Source organism: Centruroides sculpturatus, unplaced genomic scaffold (assembly GCF_000671375.1).
Source record: "Centruroides sculpturatus isolate CEXI.00-Female unplaced genomic scaffold, Cexi_2.0 scaffold1038, whole genome shotgun sequence".
Lineage (NCBI taxonomy): Eukaryota > Metazoa > Arthropoda > Arachnida > Scorpiones > Buthidae > Centruroides > Centruroides sculpturatus.
The window spans coordinates 229,997-255,324 of record NW_019385501.1 but is presented as its reverse complement, the minus strand read 5'-3'; the positions used below and the strand labels follow the sequence as shown (position 1 = coordinate 255,324).

Below are 25,328 nucleotides of genomic sequence, written 5' to 3'. Positions count from 1 at the left end.
GGTGAAAGAATCTTTCATTCAAGCTGCCTAATGACCATTTCACATAGATCCCCGGACACTGGGCTACCGATGGGCACTCCTCTTTTTTTGCATGTAAACAGTTCCATCAAATGTAAAGATAGAATCATAACAAATCAGATGGGCCAATTCAAGTACCTGTTGGTGTAATGCTTGTTCCTGTGTTAAAGTAAGCAAAAGTCCCTAAGGGAGCAAAAGGCTGGAGGCAGCTCCACTGATGGGTACAAAGATTTAAAGTCTAATACAGTAATATACTGTGATGCCGAAGACAGGTCATGAAGGAGGAGAACAAGCTCAACAGGGTTATCGATGGTATATGGATAGTCTTTGAGGTGGAGAGAAAGTAGATTGTGAGTAGCCTTCTCCAGTTTCCATGTGGGAGCTCTGGTTTTATCCATGACTGGACGTAATTGCTGCCCATTTTGTGGGTTGTGGTGAAGGCAAAAAGCCTCGGAGTATCTGGGGAATCAACTATTATGTTGCCCAACGCAAGGCATTTTGCTAACTTGGAGTTAGTGAATCATTTAACTTTATTTTGTATTTTGTCCACCATGTCCTCGTTCGCCTTTTTGCAATGGGTGATATCAATGTATTCCTTTAAACCTTTGTGGTAGGTATTGTGTCTCATGAGGAAGAGCATCTTAGACTTATCTATTCTGGTGAGAATAATCCTGTTACTTCGCATCTATTCGCTTGTGTGTCTAACTTCAATTCTCAGCTCAGCGATCATGGGTTGTTCCTTAGCTTTTCTCATTTTTCAATTCTTTTTGTGTTTCAGGCAGGCTCTTTATAAAGAGCCTGCTTGAAACGCAAAAAGAATACTACGGATGGTTAACCATGCTAAAAATGAGAAATCTCAGCTTTCATACAAGCAGTTAATGATAATCCTTACGGCTTAACCCTAGAGGTGGAGCAATCTAGCAATACTGAGGCCCATTTTTTTAGATATAAACATTAGAGTAGAAGGATCTGCAATCCTCACATCAGCATACCGTAAACCTTATGCCACCTCTACGTACATACCGGTGGGTTCCTGCAACCCCCTTCACCTGCAAGACTGCAGCATTTAATACTCTTGTTAGAAGGGCATTTTCCCATTTGTCCACCATGCAAGCCTTTTCCACCGAATTAAAATGTGTTAAGAGGATAGCAGCCAAGCACAGTTATCCTGGTCTAACACACTGTCTAATTGAGCGACATCAACGCTCACAATATGCACCCGCTACAAGTACAAAGACCGGCACCAACCCAGAAGATCGTTTACGCCTCCCAGTCACCTTTAACTCGTATGTTAAAGCAATATATGCTGAGATTGCCAGAAAACATCAGTTACAAATAGCCTATAGAAGATGCCCCACAATCTTTGAGATCATCAGAAATGGAAAGGATTATCCAGTTCATAGCAGACTTCCTGGTGTGTACTCCATACCACTCAAGGATAACAGATGTGACAAGAGCCTCATATACATCGGCTCAACCAAACGCTCTTTGGTTACCAGAATAAGTGAACATCAATCAGACCTTTGATGCGAGTGCTACAACATGGCCCTGACCACCTTTGCGTCTGATCCCGATATTGAACCGGAATTAGACAAGGCTGACGTCATTGACTCTGCATCCCACCTAGAGCATCTAAAATGGCTAGAAGCTGTATACATCTACAAAAGGCTAACCACATGACAACATGTATTAATTGAAAAGATGAGCTTAATCTTTCTCTAGCATGGAAGGCCCTTATAAACAGCGATCTTTAAATACCAACTTCTGTGTACCAATGCGCAAGCCCGTTTCAGCGAGTTCTGTTGTGTGAGTATTCGATTTTTTGTTTGAATATCCACGTTCCATTTTTTTTGAAGCATTCCAACGGAATTTCTGTACCTGAAGAAGGACTATCTCTAAAGTTTGAAAACGTTTGTGAAAGGGAGATTTTTTTTCACACAAATTACATTGGTAACAGGTTCCAAATTTAGTATTTCACTCCCGGTGTCAATAAGTTGAGTTTTCTTATGTGAACAGTTTTTTCCTACAATGAATTTAGTAAAAAGTAAAACAACAAATTAGATAACAGATTCACATCTCAAAATTATTTAAAATAGCAGTGATTAATATTCAGCCAAAATTGGATATTACATTTACATCAGTTTTGGAGGTCACATTAAATAAACCTATGTTAATTTGTAATCATATATGGATAAACAATTTTTACCTACAATATTTACCCAAATTTTTACTCAAATTTAAAAATATTTACCCACTTTTTTTTTAAATGTTTTAAATGTGTCCCTTATGTAGAAAATGGTTGCCCGTTCCTGCCTTAGAACATAACTTTTTAAATTATTCTACAATCTTTATAATCCCAATATTCACTCAAATGTTCTAATGTAGTGGAACAAATATTGTTTTCAAAAACATTATCAATTTCTCAACATGCAAAATATGTATAAGATAGGAATTAAAGTACAATAGCCCCTCATTATATTGTGCATGTTGAGAAAGACCAAATGAGCAATATATCAGATGATGCAATATATTTTGTCTATTTTCAATCTTTATGTCAACTTGCTGTTTTGTTCTTTGTATCTTATAGGGTTTCTCAAACAAGATCCTGGGATCCCAGTTGTTTTTTTTAACCTGGGAAATTCTTCTCATTCCAAGAAATCCCACAAATTTCTTAAAATTTCACTTTTTTCTTATTTTGTGTTAAGGTTGAGAAAATTTTGCAAATAGAGAGTATAATTAACTCATAAACTGTCAGAATACTTTTGTATTTATTAATTTTAAGTCTTTTATTAGTTTTTTAAATTTTTGTTTGTTATGGCATGTCACAAATGGTCAATAATCAGAATATAGCTTATTTGTGGCAGGACTCTGAAAATTCTTTACTTGTTGGACCTATAATATCTGGAACAATTGTGCTTATGCTGTCTTAATTTTTAACCATGCCCAGTAGATTAGATAACTGCGTAATGCCCAGTAGATTAGATAACTGCGTAAAATTGGTCAAGGAAACAAACGAGTACAAAGTCTGCAAGTATGAAGTTTTTCTTCATAAACCTGATTATTAAAGCCAAACGATTTGCTGAATTATTGGGCTATAAGCTTGATGTTGCTATTAAAGCAGCTGAGGTAGACAAATCAAGAATACTAGACAACAAAAGAAGTACTACAACCTCGAAAACGAACTTGAAATCTTTCAGGCTACAAGTGAAAAAAACATGTAACATCTGTCTTCTCTTAAATGCATTAAAGACGATTCCACTAACATCAATTAAATCAGAAAGTGTATTCTTGGTAGCAGGACTTTTCGTTACTAAAATAAATCAGATTGACTGATCAGAGTATTAACCATATTTGCTTTTTAAAATCTTAATACAAAACATTATTGTAAGTTTTTATAATATGTTTTATTTTAAAATTGCTTACTCGTCGCGCATNAGACCTCACAATGTTGATATTTAAAATTTTTATTTTATTTTATATATTTTTTGAAATATTTTGTGTGGCATGGGCCACAGGTATGGGCAACCTGCAGTCCCTGGGCCACATGTGGCCCATAATTCCAAAAACCTTAAATAAATAAATGAAAGCATCTCCTTGAAAAGAGCTCTACTTTTATATATAATAATTTTTCTTTTTTAAAAACTGAATTGGAAAAACATCTAATGTTAATTCTAGTGACATTCAAATAATAACTATGCACTGGACTTTATGTTTATTTACTTTTTCATTTGAAAAAAGCTATCTTATATTAGCTAGCCAGTAAGACAAATGCCTAAGCAGGAACATAAAAATAAAGACTGTGTTCACTATGCCAAAAACATTATGCATTTAAAGAATGAAAAAAAAAACCACTGTCTATCAGTGTAAATATTTATACCCATATATATATATGGGTATAAATATTTATTTAAATTTATTTATATTAAATGCTTATATATATATAATATATAAGCAATGTTTATATTTGTTGTTGGTGTTGCTTTCTACAGTGTATTCCCATCTCCTTCAATACATCTGCTGCTATTTGTTTTTACTATTAACTTTATAGACAATGATTATCTTGTATCCTAAACAGAGAATTTATGGTATGCTTCTCAAGTATAAAAAGTATTTTTAATGACAATTTTCTAAATCTACAACTTTCAAACAATAAATGATTTCAGACAATTTTATATTAAAAAGTAGTACACATGAAAAAACATGGTTAATTTCACTAGTTCTTAATATAGTATGGTTGCATACAGGGATGGCCCTAGGGCGGTGTGAACGGTGTGACTGCACCGAGCACCATCATAGTGGGGGCACTGAAAATGCAACAATAGATCGTCTGCGAAAAAATAAAACCTGATCACCTTATTACTACTAAACCCTACCTGCCAAAATAAATACCAAGATTAAAGTAGCCAATATTTATACATTTATTTTTTTATTCCCTTTTGTTCTCCATCTTTCTAGAACTTTCTTTTCATTTCCTTTCTTCCCTTTGGGTGGGACCACCAATCCCAAGAACTGAAGACAATGGGCCACCAGTTCCAAGAACATAAGACAATGGGAGAGTTAAGGCCCGAGGGCTGATAAAACAAAAAGAATGGGGTCCTTAGTCTCGAGGTTTTCGTGTTGTACTCGAATTGACGTCATCAAACTCACTCATGTTACTGTGACTCACATAATCGGTAGTCTCGAGTTAGACCCATCGAGCGAGCTCGAAAGGCGAGCGGAAGTAGATCATATTCACTTGTTTACGTGTGTCGTTAAGCATGATGGGATTATTTACAATGCATCTGGGTTTGCGACTATACTGATTCGACCAATCAACTTTACTGTAACAAGTTGTAAACAAATCAACGTGAATTAGTTTACACGTGTTATAGTTAAAAGTTTTGTCCTATAGCAAAATGGAAACCTCCAATATTTTATTTTAAAAAAGAAACGAAGAACAAAAAGAAGTATTAGTAACATATATAGAAAATAATAAGAAAACGAANTTTGATCATATCTCTTTGTGAAATGTTTGCAGAAACATATTACAATCTGATAGAGTAGCATGTTGCAATATCTTGTTATTCAAATAACATCTGCTAACAACAGGTGCAAAAATGCCATGTTCTTTAAAAATTTAGGTACCAATGATAATGTGATAGTTACTCAAAAAAACTTTGACAAATTATTTGATATTAAAACAAATATATTTTAATTTGACATATATATAAAATTTAATTTAAAATACATTATAATTGTATTTTTTTATATTAAAATAGCTACTTCATTTTGTTTTTAAGAAAATTACATAAATCCCATTGGCAATGTCATTGAAAATGTATAATCTTTAAAATGAATAAACTAGATTACATTAGACACTGTGAGGTTTAATTTTTCACTATTAATTTCTAATAACAAAAAATCTTAATCTGAAGTTGATAATTATATGATAAGCTTAAATATATAGTAATAGATGATTATAGATAAATATATTAATAGACATAAATAAGTTGTGAATGCCACCTGTTTCTTGCCATTCTTTCTATCAAGGTTATCTATAATTATATTAATTTTTCCTATATTAAATTTACTTAATGTTTTATTTTGCAATATTATAAAATATTATATTTATTATATATCAATCTTAAGCAAATTATTGTTGATTTTACAGGCATTACATGAAGGTAGGGTGCATCAAAATCTGCGGCGATTTTCTAATTTTGGACTTATTCATATGACAAGGTTATACGGCAGTGAATATGAAGATCCGAAAGGGCATTGGTATGAATGCAAATGTGTAGAAGATTCATCATTAAAATTACAAATTAGGTAATTTTAAAATATTTTTAATAAAATTGAACTCAAATTTAACTACAAAAAAATTATTTTCAGAAATTATATGATGATTATTTTATTAGTAAATGTAATATAAATTTATATGATAAAAGTTTGTAATTTAATATAGATACTGTATGTATATATATAAACAAACTTTGTAGTAGTAATAACCAATATTATAATTGTACTATTTCTATTGTTGATAAATTGAAAAATTATCCACTATTTAAAAATGTATAATGACATACTGTATGTTGGAGTGATGCAATTTTAGATATTGATCATTACCTCAATTAGCAATCAAGAATATTACAAATTTTGCTGCTAGAGAAGTATGGACTGATATAATTAAAATTGTGTCATTGTGTCATTATTGAAATTAAGATCTAATTTTAAAGCATCAGTCAATACCAGGATATTTACAAATATGAAACACATTCTTAGTTCTAATACTCTTTCAAATGAAAGTGAGAGATTATAATTATTACTGAAAAAAAAAAAATAGCAAGCTATTAACTTATGTTAATTAAAATTAGTTGATATATAAACATAACATAAAATATATATACACACTTATATAATTGTACAAATGAGGTAAAAACCAAAAGAACCTTGGTCTAAAAGAACCATTGTGCTTATATTGCATAACTTCAAAACTTAAAATTTCAACACAACTTTTTAACACTACAATATTATTGTTGATTATCACAGTGAGTATAAGAGGATTTTTACTTTGAAAAAAATGCATTTTTACTAGACACATCAAAAAATTCAAAATAATCGTATGTCTTAACTGTTTGGCATACCTTAATTTTAATTCTCAGTTTAGCTAATGTAGCTTATTTAACATCATACTTTAAATCTATAGCTCTTAAATGATCAATAATATATTCAAAAACTCAAATATAAAATTAAGTTAGAATATATTTAGAAAATAACTTGAATATTTATTCATTTGTATGTGACATTCTTTTGTCATGAGGTTTACATTAAGAAGTAGAATATGTTCTAGATTTATTTTATGCAATGCATTTTTATTTGAAAAAATTTACTGTTTATAAAAGAAATTATGTAAGATTGATTTTTTTTTATTGCACAAAATTTGTAGTAAATAGGGAAAAAAAATTGCATAACTTATAAACTTGCATATGTTACCGCTAAAGCTCGAAATCCGTTAATGTGTACATTACCTAGCTAATCTGCAGATTAACTAGGGTGATCCATTAAAGCTGCGAAAATTGTTCAATTTCTCAAATTACCTAGGTAATTTGCAGAGTATCTAGGTAATCTGCACATTAACGGCTTCCGTATCGTTAAAGTTCAAAAGTTTGTTTCTTTCACTTCCTTTCCCCACTCCTTCTTTTTACGTAGATAAATTTAAATCCTAGAATGCAAGCAAGCACCGAATTGGTGAGTAAAATCAAGAAAAGATTCTTCGCAAACCTCTTTAGCGAAGATTTAAAATATAATACGTAGTGTTTTAATAACAAACCAAAGTATGATTCCATAATTGAAGATGTAAAGCAAATAAAAGTTTCCAAGAAGAAAGAATCATCTCGAGATTATCAAATAATTCAAAGGTGTGATGTGTTGACTGTACGAGGCTGTGAAAAACTCATTGAGCCGTTGTCAGATGCGCGAGAAAGGTTTGAAAAAGTTTGTCCATGCCGGAGAATTGTTTGACATTCGATAAAAACTGAAGAAGACCTTGAAAAATTAGAAGATTCACAAGAGACTGTGATTATGAGATCACAGTCAAATCTTACTCAAGAGGACATTCCGTTATCCCCCGCTTCTACAGAATCACCTATAGAAATACAAGAATTTACCGATAGTAATCTTAAACTGCCTTCTATACCGTTGATTGATGATGCAGTCACGAAGAATATTCAGTTACCCTGCACCTCCAAGGAATCGCCTCTGCAAGTTGAAGAAGTCATCACTGAGTTACTCTCAACTTCAGCAGAATCGCCATCACAGTTTCGTACGGAGCCTGTAAAGAGCACTATACAAGACATAGTCTGTATTGTTTGCTCAAAAGCAGCATCAAGTGCTCACAAGTGTAAATCGTGTAATATGTTTGTTCACGCAGTTTGTGGTGAAGTAGATCCTAAAGAGGAAGGGTATGGTAAGAATGTATTGTGCATCATCTGTAAAAAGAATATGGATCAGAAAATACAGCGTGATGAAGCCAAGAAATGTTTAGAAAAGCAAGCAAAGAAAATGTTAGCAGTTTCTAATGCAAAGCACCCAAACGTCGATGAAGGTTTCGCTGTGAGAATTAAAGTACCCGAAGAAGACAGAGCAAAAACTGATGCACGTTCAATTTTAGCTGTGGTTCTTAGTAAAACAGAGGATGGCTTTTATAAACTTGATACTAAAACAGGTATTTTAAAACAATTGTATGCAAAATCTGAATTCAGTGTTTGCAAAGAGAGATTTTTAACGAAAGAAGATGGATGTCCCTGCTGTAGAAATATCTTTACGTCAAACAGCAATAAAACAATCCCTTGGTACTGGGCAGGGTTTCAGAAAATGTGACTGCAAATCTAAATGTACCACAAATAGGCGTGCTTGTCGCAAAAACCAATTGCTACGTAATTCAAAGTGTCACCAATCTTTAGATTGCACTAATAAGTAAGTACAATTTTATCATATGTTTTGCAAATTCATTTCCCTAATTGTAGTAATATTTTAAACCGTTTGATTTTTGTATTAAAGTTTTTTTAATTGATTGATGATTGATTCAATCAACTAATTTGTTGATTGTATTAACTTGATTCTTTAGATATTGAAAATTAAATAAATAACATTATGTTAATTTAAGCGTACAGAAACGTTGCTGTTGTTCCAGCAAAAATCTTATTTTCACTTTACCGAGTGCCTAGTAGGTAATTTGCAGATTACCTAGATAATCTGAACATTACCTAGGTAATTTGAGAAATGGAATAATTTTCGCAGCTTTAACGGATCACCCTAGTTAATCTGCAGATTAGCTAGGTAATGCGCACATTAATGGATTTCGAGCTTTAGTGGTAACACATATACTATGTCTATAGATTGTAAATTAAACTAAAAAACTGTTTATAATTGCATGATTAATTTTATACACTTAGAAATGATATTTTTAGATAAATTTAAAAATTATATGAAATATTTTCTTTTGTAGATTGCTTTCTGATAAAATCACTGTTGAAGAATTACAAGGTTTTGATAATACTGGTAATGTATGTAAGTACATTAGATTTAAAACGTCATCAGTTTCTATACTATTGAATATTAAAGTATAATTAAATTGTTGCGAAAATTATTAAGCTAATTAGGAATTATATAAATTTAAAGAAAGAAAAACAAAAATACTATAATTTGATATTTATATTATCAATTAATATTTTTCAGAAATTTTTAAATTTAACATTATTGTAGTAATATTGTAATTGTTTTGTGATGACAACAGTTATATTATAATTTACTATAATTGATACTATAAATAATTGAATGTAACATAAATGGCAAATTAAAAACTTTTTAATTCTTTAGGTATATGGCCATCAGAAGAGGTATTAGCATATTATTGTATGAAAAATAAAGAAATTTTTGGGTATGTTTCTTATTAGTGACTTATATAGAAAATTTAACTATAATAAAAACAAGTTTATTTAATTTTTTAATATAATTTTATAGTGGGAGAAGTGTCTGTGAACTTGGAGGTGGAATGACATGTCTCAGTGGCTTGGTGGCAAGTTTAACATTTTTTAAATACTTTTTCTTAAATTATGTATCAACTACAATAAAATTTAAATAAGTTATATATTGCTTTAAAAGAATACAATTAATTTTTATTATTTAGTGGCTTGAAAATTAATATTTTTTAAAAGTACAACACTAGGCAATTTTTAAATCTTTTTAACAATCATAAATTGATATATTGTTTAGTTCACCATATTTTTGCACAGATTACCTGCAGGTTGTATGTTTGAATGGCATTTTGGAAAGGGTAGGTTATATGCCAACTTTAAATTCAACCAATCATCAAACAGCTTTTCCTTTATCTGACTTCACTAAGAATGTCTTTAGAAAACTTGAAAAATCCTTTGTGCTTTGCAGATATATTCATCTACCATCACAATTTTCTCCTCAAACCTTTCAGTTCTCCCTTATTTATTTTCTGTATATTTAATCCTTGATATAATTAAATACACACCTATTTGAATTATTTTCTATATATTTCAACATTTATTATGATTAATATTGTATTGGTAGAGTGAAAAAAAATTACTTCTTTTTCTTACTATAAAATTTACTTATCTACTTATATTAACATTGCGTTAGTGCACTGAGTTTTTTTTCGGCATTAGTGCAGTGGGGCGTTTGTCCACCCCAACATTTTTTTGGGTCCATAAACCATGTAAGTAAAAATTCATAAAGATTTACTCATTTATTTGGTAAAGGCATGTGTCATTATACATATGATTATATTCAGGTATGATTACATATTATATTAGTACATAAATCCACGAAAATAAAAAACAACATTTATCAAAACTCATTACATTAGATCTTATTATTAAACCAATAGTAAAAATCTAAATTGTTTTTTAAGCATTTTTGTCACTCTGATTCAATAGCTGACATTGTACTTTGGCACTCAGTGCAAATGACAAGCAACTTGCTATGTTTGGTATTTTCTCAATGTGTTTATGAAAGTCAGCCATTTTGAATTAAAATAAACTTAAATTATTTTTATTCACATTGATTATTATATCTATATTATAAATAATAAATGTGGTCACATTATAGTTATTTTAAAAATAAACAAACTAAATAAATATTTGTAAATTTAAAAAAAAAACGTAATTAATACTGTGGGGTGTTTGGACACCCCACTGAGAACTGTTGTTTTTCTCTTACTGGAATTTCTGCAGCATCCTAGTAATTTTTGAGCATGCTCTATACATAAAATCATGAAGCTACTGAAGAGGACACAAATATTTCTTGCGAAATCTATGAATAGTGCAACTTTCAAAACGTTAGGGGTGGCGAAACGCCCCACTGCACTAACCCAGGGTTAATTGATCAAATGAAGTAGATAAACAATTGATCAAAATATTTTACATAAAATAACTATGATTTTATGAGAGTAAGGATAAACTTTTACAGGAAAATATTTTATAAAAGCTAAATTTATACAACAACATGCAACTTGTTTTATAAATTTAAATAAAAATTGTAATTTATTTCTTGTTTCCAAAGAGATATAATTTTAAATTAAAATTTATTGGTCATGTTTGTGATAACTAGAATATTTTCCTCTTATGGACATCTATCTTGAGTAATTAATTAAATATGCATTAGACAATATTTTTATTGAATCAAAAGATTTTTTTTTATATTTATAACATGAAATTTATCACTGTATAAACTATTAATAGGTACTGTATATAATAAATTTGTCATTTTAATAAAGACAAAAATAATGAACATTTTTGTTATGAAATTTTTTCTGGTTTTACTTAGGAAAGTATTTATCTTCAGAATAAATGTTTATTCCTTTTTACTTAATATTATATAACACTTCTTTAATATGAAGATGATTTTTATGAAATAATAATATATCATAGAGAAATTTTTTATATTGATAGTATTTCTTTTAATAAATGGAGCAAGACATTGAAGACTTCAGTTTTATTTAATTACAAGAATAACACTAATAAAATGTTGCACTAATAAATGAATAGTCATTTCAGAGTAAATAAAATTCATTAAAAGAATTTTTTAATTTGAAAATTGTATAATCTAAAAATGTTATCAAATTCAAATCTTCAATTATTACTCAAGCAACATTAGGTAAAAATGTAGAAGTTAAATATAAAAACTTTTACATTTTTATTCAACAGTACAGCAATGAACTGCAGAGTTTGATTTTTTTTTTAACAAGTTGAAATAGTTAATAATATACTACTAAAACAATGTTATAGTGATATTTTCAATAAAATTTATTATATATACATGCATACATACAATACTATGTGTATTCATATTTAATTAGTAAATTATATTAAATTATTTTCATAATTTAATATAAGATAAAACAATAATAATTTCAGAATAATATAAATAATAATTTTAATTTACTTATTCTTTGTGTGTACATATAACGTAATAATTATATTTATATAAACATCTTACATGTTTTGAAATTCTAAAAATTTCAGGTTGCAGCTACAGCTGGAGCAAAGGAAGTTTTCATTACTGATGGTAATAACAAAGCAATTCAAAGTATCCTTGCATTTTTTATTTTACAAAATTTTTGGTTTGGTATTTCTATTAGTGTTTAAATACAGTACAAACTTGATAATCCACACATTTATCAGTTTTACACATCCTGTAATCTGACACTAGTTGACTCTTGGGTATTAACAAAATTGTTTCCAAGTTGTAGATCAGCTTCCAACTGGTTCAAATTCTATTTTTTCAGTAAATGTAGCATGATATCAGTTCTGAGCTTTGGTGCAATATTAAATACTTTTAGGCTCATCATCATTCTTTGCTTGAAAAAGATACAGTATCTTATAATACAATGCTGTTTAAATATTTTCATATTTTCTTGCTCTTCTACAGTTATGTATTTTATTAATACAATGTACTGATATCATGCAAATAAAGAATTGATTTCTTCCCAAATGATTAATCATTGTAAAATTTACCTTACTTCTAATAATCTGACACTATTTGATTCCATATATATTGGGTTACCAAGATTGTACTGTAATGCAAACATAAAGTGGAGAAAGTGTTTAACAATGTGGTGGTGTGGAGGACAAATAAAAGGATGACAAAGAAGTAACTATAAATTAAACAGGATTTTATTTAACTACGGTTACGTGATCCTTCTTACACCTGGTTCGTTTACACTAAACACATGTGATTCCAAACTATAGTACGCATATAAGTTCGATGCCATCCGACATATTCTTTATGCTTTCACATGCAAGAGACACGTGTTCGCGACAATGAAAATTTATGGTTTGAGAGATATTACAACTAACTTAAATTACCTTAATCTAACTTATATACTAAGGAAGAAGGATGAAGAAATTAAGAGATATGAAGAGATGAGACAAGTATAAAGGACAGATTTGTGGGGGTACCTGGGTAAATTTGGCAGTCTGGTCTTCTCTATATTGGAACTTGAGTCAATTTCCTTCCTCTCGTTTCCATTCCTTGAGAATTCAAAGCATTCTTGAAGCCTTAATTTGGGTGTTCTTCTATTTCGTTTGCTCACAGACAACTTCCAAGCCTTCTCCTTTTGTCCCACTAGGCGACAAACTTTGGCTGGTTCTTTCCTACGTCTGTTCACCTCGGATGCTGACCCAAAAGTGTCCTGTTCGTTTTTACTGATGGCATCAGGGCTTCTTAGTATTCCCTTTGTCATCTCCCTTTGTCCCCCACCCATAGAAAAAGGTTGAACAAAGGTTGTCCCCACCCATAGAAAAAGAATAGGTTAGAAAGTTTTAGAAACAGACGTTAAAGACAAAGGAATTTAGGGAGAATAAAACTTATATCTACCCCTATGTACATAGACATGGTGTACCGCCACAACAAAAAGAAATTATTAAGAGAAAAAGTTTTTTTAATGATTTCAGTAAATTGATTTGAAATTAAGTAACTGAGAACACTCATTCCCAAAATGCAAAGTAAACAGAAATTGATTGGAGTAAATGAAAGTAAATAGAATTTTCCTATATTAAATTTACTTAATGTTTTATTTTGCAATATTATAAAATATTATATTTATTATATATCAATCTTAAGCAAATTATTGTTGATTTTACAGGCATTACATGAAGGTAGGGTGCATCAAAATCTGCGGCGATTTTCTAATTTTGGACTTATTCATATGACAAGGTTATACGGCAGTGAATATGAAGATCCGAAAGGGCATTGGTATGAATGCAAATGTGTAGAAGATTCATCATTAAAATTACAAATTAGGTAATTTTAAAATATTTTTAATAAAATTGAACTCAAATTTAACTACAAAAAAATTATTTTCAGAAATTATATGATGATTATTTTATTAGTAAATGTAATATAAATTTATATGATAAAAGTTTGTAATTTAATATAGATACTGTATATATATAAAAGAAACAGTAGTAAAAATTATAAAATTGTTAAAATAAATATTACATTTTATGTAACTTATAATTATATGTTGCAGTTCTTTAATTTAGGATATATGAAATCATCTTTGAAAATATTTATTACATTTGTTAATATTAAGTGACATTTAACATCAGAGCTGAAATAAAAATTTACAGTATATACATTTAATTTAAGTATTTAATTATGGCATACCAACTTGAATTTTTATTTAACTGAATTAAAAGCTATATATAATGTATTTTTCAAATTATACGTTCTCTTTGAATTAGAAGCATACCTATTTAAATAATGAAAAAAATTAAAGTACATGGGAGACTAAAAGTACTGGTAGAAGTACTGGTAGAAGTACTTACATAATTTACAATTTCTCAAAAACTAAGTGCATGATAATGTTTCTGCTGTGAAGCATAATGAAATGGACCAAAGACAAAATTTATTTATTTTTCTATTCTTGTATCTAAAAAAGTTAAAGAAACTATTACATCACATTGTTTAAAAAATAGAAAAACATTGAAATTTTGTAACTAAAACTACATAATATTAAAAACTAAGTTAAAAAAATTTAAAGGTGATTTTGAATTAAAAGAAAAATACCCCTGAAATAGAAATCTGCCTCCTCGTACCTTAAAAACAATAGGTATATGCTTATGATTAGGAAATATGGTATTTAGATTGTTTTTTATTTATCATATGGACTCAAAGATAATAGTGGAATTAATTACAAAAAAAAATGTAAAAGAAGAGACATTAAGTATTCAAAGTTATAATTCAGTTTGTTTATGAAATATAATTCTCACTGAATTGTTTTAGAAAGACAAGTTTATCAAATTATTTAAAATACAGTAGAGCATCGATTATCTGACTCAATTGGGGACTCAGGTTGGTCGGGTAACTGAAAAAATCGGATAACCGAAAATAAAAAAATACATTATTAGTATAGTACATTAGTATATTGCTATTAATTAGTTAAATGTAATTTGTATATTAGTATATCGTTAACTTACTTTATGTTGAATTTTCATCGATGTTAAGCCTAACAAATTTTTTATAAAAATAATAATCATTGCTATTGTATCATTAAAAATTATTTTTAAATTATTTTATTGCTCACAAAACAAACAACCACTCATAATCAGAAAATTAAATCTCGTTTAAATACTGGGCTCCCTTTCATGGTCGAGCCAGTGTTGCCAGCTAAAACACGCAAAAATTTAACAAAAATTATATTAAAGTAGCCAAGACATAGCTAAATATTGTAGCGCCACATCACTGGCGGACATTTGAAATTTGTCGACTAGAACGGTCGGTTAACCGATGTGACGGTTAATCGGGGGTCGGATAATTGATGCTCTACTGTAATTATTTTTATATTAATGTTTTCAAGTTAATATACAGAATTAACTTAAATGATAAAAGTAATATCTGAAGTAATTTTCAAGTATTTACGCTTAAAATTTTTCTTTTAAACTGATTGAAATTTATTGATGATATGTAAAACTATCTACAAAATATATAAATTAAGATAGTGTTTGAATTGATAATGGGAATTTAATTAAATTTCCATAAAGTTAAAAATGAATTTTAAATAAAGTGTGAATATTCCTTAACATTGAATAGATGTTAATTTGATAATTGAACGCAATCTGCACTGCTTCGGAATTACACAAGTAGTAAGCAGGCAAGTAAATTGAATTTATTTGAACAATCTTTGAATTTATCACTTTGTAACATGTTTAGTATAACATGTGTTGGTAAACATTAACTTTTAACAAATTATAATAATTTTTTAAAAATTTTTAAATCAAACATTAGTTCAAAACTTGCATTTTAAATCTGCATTACTATTAATAATTTTAAAACATTATTGTTACTTTTATTATGGTGACTCTGACACATCTTTTATATTACTGCAATGAAATTAATTTTTATATTATTAACATGACAATAAAAATATATATTAACATTTTGTGTTCACTTTTTCATATTAAACAAATTTTTTTCAATAAAATCGAGTTTTAGTACATATAATTAAATACTTTTAAGCTACAAAATTTAAATATTTGTTTTTACATTGAGAAATATGAAAGAAAATAAATTTTCTTGCAAGAAATTATATGAAGTTCCAAAATTAGTGTTAGTTCCTAATCTGTTGGCAAAATTAGAGCCCATAAAGCTGAATGATCTTAGACCAGTATTTGAAAAGACTCAGACCCCACTATTATAACAGAGAGTGCTTTGCATGAGTACTGGTGAATTTAGAAGTTAAATTTGCATAAAAAGTTGGCAGCTCTTTAGAAATTTACATGAATTGTGACCTTATAACGATAATGGTCTATGCTAGATAAAGATAGAAACTCAATTGCTTTTACTAGGGAAGTGATATGTAGCAAAAAAGTTCTGAATATTGATAAGTACAAAATAGTGGCAGACTACATTGATCTAATCCTTTCACTCATATCTCAAGTGGTGTGCAAGTGTTATATGCAGGAAGTGGGTGTACCTATGGGCTAGCCCATCTCTGGAAACCTAATAGAGTTAATGGTTTTATTGGAGTTCACTGTATTTATATCATAAGTCAGATATTGCACTAAAGTTTTCAGAAAACCTGAAAGTGTAAATTGTATTTTTGTATATGCTTTGTAGGTTGGCTGACTCAGTTAGCTACAACTATCTGCCTTTTAGACCCCCCAATAGTCAGGCTAAAATTGTCTTGCTTTCATCCTGCCAACACACAAGAGATGGGAAATTAATATAATGGTCCAATTGGCATGATCTCTTGGCTTCCCAAGAAAGATGGTAAATGGACTAGTTAGAAGTTGGTTGAAAAAAATGGTATAGTAAGTAAAACAAAACCAATGAATTTAACTTCTAGATTTGTAGTTACAGGAAGGTTGTAGCCACATTAATTTAGCCATTTGTTAGGATGAACAGCAAACAGATCATGACAAAGAGACTGCCTATCATTATGCAGTCTCTGATCAGATAAAGGTGAAGTAAAAAGTGTAAAGAAAGCAGGAGTATAATTAGTTACACTAACAAGAGATGATAAAAATTTTGTATATACATATATATATACTCAAAGGACATAGGGTTGTAATGCTCTAATGCAAGAGTTAGAGCACTACAACCATATGTCCATATATATTAATTTAAAAATAAAAGAAATGGTAGTAAAAATTATAAAATTGTTAAAATAAATATAACATTTTATGTAACTTATAGTTAATGTTGCAATTCTTTAATTTAGGATATGTGAAATCATCTTTGAAAATATATATAGATATTTTCAAATATATTTTCAATAAATATATATAGGTGTTAAAGTAAGGCCTGAATAGATGACAAAGTAAGATGGATATATGGAACAATGTTTCATTCATGTTCTAAGTAAACATTTTAAAGTGATTAACCATGAAGATTTGGTTGCACTTGATAACAGATGGATAGAGGAGTCGGATAATTGATCTTTGGAGTTGTATGTCTGAGCAGTAATGGCTCTTTTGTTGAATGAAATTTCAGAATGGAAAATGCTTTTCCTTGGCACATAAGCAGAATAAAATGTATAAATTTGATAATGGACATCAAATTATTTTTTATAAATTTTGTAATTGTTCAAATTGATATTAAAAAAAGTTTAAAACAGTTTTTTTTTTTACTTTAATTATCTATATGTATTGTAAGGAGTTGATTCCGAGCTGTTTTATTTTGTTTGGGGCTTGTTTTTAGGTTGTTGTTATATTTATTTGGGGTATTTTATTTCATTACGGATAGACTACCGGACCTCCCTGGACAAAATTCTAAAAGTTAAAATTCATGACAACTGCAGACAGAAAAATTGACATTGTCATCCCAAAATGAGATCTCAGGGGTGGGAGACTTCCACGAGAAGTTAAAAGAATGATCTCCCACCCCCAAATTGTTACTGGACAACACAAAAGTATTATAAAATTGTGAGGAAGTTGACATAAGTAAAAAAACTGATTACTAGAACAAGTAATATGTTACTGTGTAATTATGTAAATAGTGAGTGAGTGGATAAATTGTAATGTCACCACACCTGTGCACGAAAAGGAGACATCTCAGAAGAGGTGAAGCATCAATTTGAACAAGGTGGTGCTAAGAATCAAGCAATCAATGAAAGATTTTCCAGGTCCAGTAACAGAGTTTTGGTGACACAGTCAAATTTATAAGATACATTGTATCTTTTTTTAGAATTGATTCCTATCTTTCTTGTTGATTTTTTGGAAATAGATCTATTTCCAAAAAACTCTAATTTAATTTAAGTTCCCAAATTGTTGGGAAGGTTTTGTACATGTTTGGTTTGATAAAGTATCTTTTTTTATTTTACCAATATTTTCTAGCATTACCAAATTGTATATATATGGGCTTTACTAATAGAATTTTTTTATATTACATATAGAAATTCTTTTGATATTTGATCTTTAGTAATGATAGTTTATTTTTACCTGTGCAAGTCCAGGTCCGGCACTCTAACAATGAATCTTAGTATATAACATGCCATTAGTGTATTTTTCAAAGCTTTTGCTTTACATTCATACAATAAGACATTACAGTATTTTGATTGCTATATATATATCTGTATATATAAAATAATTTACATATGTTAGATTTACAAAATCTGATAATCATGAGTTTCACTAATATATATATATATATATATATATATATATTAGCAAAACTCACGATTATCAGATTATTATGTAAATCTAACAGATGTAAATTATTTTATTGTACACAAAATATTAGCAAAACAGACATGTCTAAACAGAAAATTAAGATATCTTTCAGTTTTTAATTATTTTAAAATGCTTTCAATTATGGATTTTAAACATTTTAAAAATAAAATTTGTATTATTAATAAACTGAAAAATTATTAAATATTTTATTTCTTAAATGATAAAATTTTTATTTTCAGACTATTACGATGGGATAGTGAAGTAGATTTAATTGACTTAAGATCTAGATTTGATGTTATTTTATGTGCAGATTGGTAAGATTTCAAGTTTTCTTTAATTGGAAAAAAATCACTAAAAGCTCTGTTTTAAATTAAACAAAAGTAACTCTTAAATTTTAAAAAAATTATTATATATTACTATTTTTTTAATATTTAGTTTTATCTATATCATACCTTTCAATTGTGGAAAATCGCAAGACTTAATATTCTCACTAATTGTAGGTGAATTACCACATGGGGAAGTGACACAAAGAGGCAATTTAGCAATAAGTTTATATACACTACAAAAATATATGTAATTGTACAATTATATCTAGGCTCACAAGATACAATTCTATGCACACTTAAAGTTCTCACCATTACAATACTATAGTCACAGATAGTTCACACGCCGTAATCCAATTCGTTGCAGAAACAAAGAAACCACAGTAGAGAAGAATATTTCACAATGTATGACAATGTTTCCTTATTGATATTCAGTGACACACATCACTTGAAGGGCACTAAATATTGTGTGAGATCCATGAAATAAAAAATCCAAGACAAATTGTCGATGGATCTTGATTCTGATTTGTACTGTGCCTCACACACCTGAAAACTGTCCTCGACTTAATCAATGCTTCGTACAATTCACTGATCTTTTGAAGAGGAAAAAACAAAAAGCCTCATAACCAGTCGACGTCGTATTAAATACCCCTCTTGTGCACTCGACAGGTTGCCAACCCTTTTTCCTCACTGCAGAAGAATAGCCAAAAATATATATATGACGGAAAGCTGCAACCACACACAACCATCTGCCATTCAGATAGACAGTTTGTCATTTTATTCTGCACCCACCTTGGTAGTTGTCTGGATGCAATGCCTTCCATTTCAGTAAATCAGTGAAATAATTGCAATGATTTAACTAGTTATATCATACATTAATGTACATTACCAAACCTGAAACATTGCTGTCTGCCAGGATTTGATACTATTAATGACTAAAGCTCTGGATATTGTTTTTTTGTGTTGATTATTATTATATATACATATAATACACTAAAAAAGCTAATTTCTGTTGTATATTTTAAGATAAAAAATAAGATTCTTTTATGAAGTAGCCATTTTTATGATCTATCAGCCATTTTCCTTTGTCTAACCAACCAATATGAGTACAGTAGGTTGAGAGGTCAGATATATATAAATTTGGTAAATTTATATATATTCTAGTGATATAAAATTATTTACTAATAATGTATTTTATAATGAAAAAGTGAGAGAAATTAATTTTTTTGTTGACCTTTCCAAAGACATGTCACATGTGAAAGCAAAAGATGCACAAATTTAGAAAGAATATCAATTGTTAGGAAAGTCCTTTGCTTAACAGAGATTAATTTTTACTTTAGTGTTATATTCTCCAATGAGAATTAAAACTATAAAGTAAAAAAGAACTTTAATTTAAGAATAAATATTAATTCAAAATAATTTAATTTTGTAGTTTATATTTTGACGAAGCCAGACAGCCTCTTACAAATACAATTTGGAAAATAATGAAAGATAATGTGAGTTAAAATAATAAAAATTTGATTTTATTTTTGCCATTTTAAATATTTTTAAGAACTTGTATGTTATAAAAATCAGTTTATTTTAAATTTTGTATAATTTAATTTTTAAGTTTATTATTGTTGATTAGATGTAATTTTTATTACTGTAATTAATATAATCAATTAATTAATTAATCAGTCAGTATAATTAAGATATATATCCATGTAATTTATGTACTTAATAAAAATAATTTTGTATTACAACTACATTTCTCCTAATACAGTCAATAAAAATATGAAACTATGAACCGATTGCTTACTATTTTAGTAAATAAGTTAAGAAAACATAAATTTTATTATATTAAACTAGAACCCTTCTAGTTTAATATAATAAAATATATTTTGTTACTTGTTTAAAAAATTTCTTCACTTATTCTCTTTTGTATTCTCTTAAAAGTAGAAAATTAGTATAGGTGCAGTTAGTTTCAAAAATTTTTGTTAAAAACCAGTCTCTAAATTCAATAAGAAAATTTAATTGCTATCAAATGTTAAATTTTTAGCTATTGTATTTTAATGTATGTGATATTTATTTGAGAAGTTATAGTATATTAGTATATATTTCAATCTGTTTTAAAGATAATTTCCATCTATAGCAATTCACTATAATTTTATTGAGAGGATAAGTTACTTCCTCAATCTAATGATAATGCTTCAAATTAAGTTTTAATTATATAAACATAAACTTTTAGAACAGGGACATTAATCACAGTACAGTACTATTTATATATCAGAGAATACTGTTTGTTGATTTTATGCTTCCTTGTGTTTACTAGATTTACATACAAATAACAATGATGAATGACGACAATAAAAAAAGCTCATGTTTCATTTGTAAATTGCTTATTTTTTCATTACATTGAAGTTGTGGATCCTATTAAACATTTTTCTACAGGATGCATTTACTATACTTTTTTGCACAGTCTTTGGAACATATCAACTATGCAAAAAGAGGAATAGGTGTACTCAACGTTCACAATAAGTAAAATGCTGTTTTATTATGTCGATATTCCATACTGTAAGAAATGTGAGGATATTTGGACAAAGTTGGTCAGGTAAAATCAGGGAATTCAAAACAAAAATTTGAGTAGAAACCCTATATATAAATCAGTGGTTCTCAAACTTTTTTTGCAATGGAACCCTTTTATGTTATTTGTAATATAATGGAACCCTTATTTAAATTAATACTTATTATAATAAAAGAAATATTTTATTNAGCTCTGTTTTAAATTAAACAAAAGTAACTCTTAAATTTTAAAAAAATTATTATATATTACTATTTTTTCAATATTTAGTTTTATCTATATCATACCTTTCAATTGTGGAAAATCGCAAGACTTAATATTCTCACTAATTGTAGGTGAATTACCACATGGGGAAGTGACACAAAGAGGCAATTTAGCAATAAGTTTATATACACTACAAAAATATATGTAATTGTACAATTATATCTAGGCTCACAAGATACAATTCTATGCACACTTAAAGTTCTCACCATTACAATACTATAGTCACAGATAGTTCACACGCCGTAATCCAATTCGTTGCAGAAACAAAGAAACCACAGTAGAGAAGAATATTTCACAATGTATGACAATGTTTCCTTATTGATATTCAGTGACACACATCACTTGAAGGGCACTAAATATTGTGTGAGATCCATGAAATAAAAAATCCAAGACAAATTGTCGATGGATCTTGATTCTGATTTGTACTGTGCCTCACACACCTGAAAACTGTCCTCGACTTAATCAATGCTTCGTACAATTCACTGATCTTTTGAAGAGGAAAAAACAAAAAGCCTCATAACCAGTCGACGTCGTATTAAATACCCCTCTTGTGCACTCGACAGGTTGCCAACCCTTTTTCCTCACTGCAGAAGAATAGCCAAAAATATATATATGACGGAAAGCTGCAACCACACACAACCATCTGCCATTCAGATAGACAGTTTGTCATTTTATTCTGCACCCACCTTGGTAGTTGTCTGGATGCAATGCCTTCCATTTCAGTAAATCAGTGAAATAATTGCAATGATTTAACTAGTTATATCATACATTAATGTACATTACCAAACCTGAAACATTGCTGTCTGCCAGGATTTGATACTATTAATGACTAAAGCTCTGGATATTGTTTTTTTGTGTTGATTATTATTATATATACATATAATACACTAAAAAAGCTAATTTCTGTTGTATATTTTAAGATAAAAAATAAGATTCTTTTATGAAGTAGCCATTTTTATGATCTATCAGCCATTTTCCTTTGTCTAACCAACCAATATGAGTACAGTAGGTTGAGAGGTCAGATATATATAAATTTGGTAAATTTATATATATTCTAGTGATATAAAATTATTTACTAATAATGTATTTTATAATGAAAAAGTGAGAGAAATTAATTTTTTTGTTGACCTTTCCAAAGACATGTCACATGTGAAAGCAAAAGATGCACAAATTTAGAAAGAATATCAATTGTTAGGAAAGTCCTTTGCTTAACAGAGATTAATTTTTACTTTAGTGTTATATTCTCCAATGAGAATTAAAACTATAAAGTAAAAAAGAACTTTAATTTAAGAATAAATATTAATTCAAAATAATTTAATTTTGTAGTTTATATTTTGACGAAGCCAGACAGCCTCTTACAAATACAATTTGGAAAATAATGAAAGATAATGTGAGTTAAAATAATAAAAATTTGATTTTATTTTTGCCATTTTAAATATTTTTAAGAACTTGTATGTTATAAAAATCAGTTTATTTTAAATTTTGTATAATTTAATTTTTAAGTTTATTATTGTTGATTAGATGTAATTTTTATTACTGTAATTAATATAATCAATTAATTAATTAATCAGTCAGTATAATTAAGATATATATCCATGTAATTTATGTACTTAATAAAAATAATTTTGTATTACAACTACATTTCTCCTAATACAGTCAATAAAAATATGAAACTATGAACCGATTGCTTACTATTTTAGTAAATAAGTTAAGAAAACATAAATTTTATTATATTAAACTAGAACCCTTCTAGTTTAATATAATAAAATATATTTTGTTACTTGTTTAAAAAATTTCTTCACTTATTCTCTTTTGTATTCTCTTAAAAGTAGAAAATTAGTATAGGTGCAGTTAGTTTCAAAAATTTTTGTTAAAAACCAGTCTCTAAATTCAATAAGAAAATTTAATTGCTATCAAATGTTAAATTTTTAGCTATTGTATTTTAATGTATGTGATATTTATTTGAGAAGTTATAGTATATTAGTATATATTTCAATCTGTTTTAAAGATAATTTCCATCTATAGCAATTCACTATAATTTTATTGAGAGGATAAGTTACTTCCTCAATCTAATGATAATGCTTCAAATTAAGTTTTAATTATATAAACATAAACTTTTAGAACAGGGACATTAATCACAGTACAGTACTATTTATATATCAGAGAATACTGTTTGTTGATTTTATGCTTCCTTGTGTTTACTAGATTTACATACAAATAACAATGATGAATGACGACAATAAAAAAAGCTCATGTTTCATTTGTAAATTGCTTATTTTTTCATTACATTGAAGTTGTGGATCCTATTAAACATTTTTCTACAGGATGCATTTACTATACTTTTTTGCACAGTCTTTGGAACATATCAACTATGCAAAAAGAGGAATAGGTGTACTCAACGTTCACAATAAGTAAAATGCTGTTTTATTATGTCGATATTCCATACTGTAAGAAATGTGAGGATATTTGGACAAAGTTGGTCAGGTAAAATCAGGGAATTCAAAACAAAAATTTGAGTAGAAACCCTATATATAAATCAGTGGTTCTCAAACTTTTTTTGCAATGGAACCCTTTTATGTTATTTGTAATATAATGGAACCCTTATTTAAATTAATACTTATTATAATAAAAGAAATATTTTATTTGAAACACGCTTACCATAAATTGGAATATCAAGTTTTAGTGAGATGAATGTGTGAGACAGCAAAGGGCCAGGGGTTAATCCCTCCTGACCACTTACACTGCACATGCTGGTAAAACCTGGTCTCGGAGTCATCAGATGGCTAGGAGGGCAAAAAGTGAGTGGGGAGTGCGTCGGTAAGCCGGCAGGCGTCCTTAGAACAATGATAGACAGGTTTAACAAAATAAACAAGCATAACTAAGCTAGGTTACAAGAGGCAATAATAATAATAAGTTTAAAAGCGGTTAAATATGAGATAAATATACAAAGGGACAGCTCTTAGCAGCTAAGCTTATTCTCGGAGAGAGAGTTCACAATGCTCTAACAACAATACCTCTATGAGGAAATGAATGATATGCATTGAATGGTTCATAGGAATCGTAGTCGGCACAGGAACTGTAGTATGGCGATAAGTATGGAAGTTTGAAGCTGTGGTCTGTGTTCTACTGATGTCTTCGTTCACTGTATGGAGGTCCAGGAGACGAGATGCACACATTGACAAGTATAACTTCCTTTGGATTGCCCTGAGCTTCCGGGGGCTCGAGCTTTTATACGTTTGTTGTGGGAAAGGAGTCACATGATCGTCATCTGTTGGCATTAACGTTCTTGACACCTATGTGTCAACTTTCCCACCTAATTGTGATAACAAACAGTGACCTCCAGTATAATTCTCACTATGAGTGTTTTTTTTTTATTGGAGTTGTTTACAACTCTTTTTTCCCGACAACTGCGTTAAAATTGCGAATTTCACAAATGCGTCTGTTTTTTTTTTTTTTTTTTTTTTTTTTTTTTACAATTTT

At 28.7% G+C, this 25,328-nt stretch overlaps 1 protein-coding gene across 3 annotated transcripts in view; it reads left to right on the top strand.

Annotated features, from left to right (window-relative positions):
* Positions 1 to 25,328, top strand: part of LOC111639601 (calmodulin-lysine N-methyltransferase-like) — a 75,408-nt gene that overhangs the window by 23,359 nt on the left and 26,721 nt on the right. For 2 of the 3 annotated variants that reach the window (XM_023385490.1, XM_023385492.1), the window contains exons 2-9: positions 5,669 to 5,826; positions 9,005 to 9,066; positions 9,376 to 9,436; positions 9,520 to 9,574; positions 12,051 to 12,114; positions 15,622 to 15,682; positions 18,941 to 19,015; positions 20,457 to 20,520. In XM_023385490.1, the coding sequence (XP_023241258.1) occupies positions 5,669 to 5,826; positions 9,005 to 9,066; positions 9,376 to 9,436; positions 9,520 to 9,574; positions 12,051 to 12,114; positions 15,622 to 15,682; positions 18,941 to 19,015; positions 20,457 to 20,520 (600 nt within the window). Of the gene's footprint in view, positions 1 to 5,668; positions 5,827 to 9,004; positions 9,067 to 9,375; positions 9,437 to 9,519; positions 9,575 to 12,050; positions 12,115 to 15,621; positions 15,683 to 18,940; positions 19,016 to 20,456; positions 20,521 to 23,174; positions 23,239 to 25,328 lie in introns of all 3 variants that reach the window. The other variant, XM_023385491.1, reaches the window with a different exon arrangement.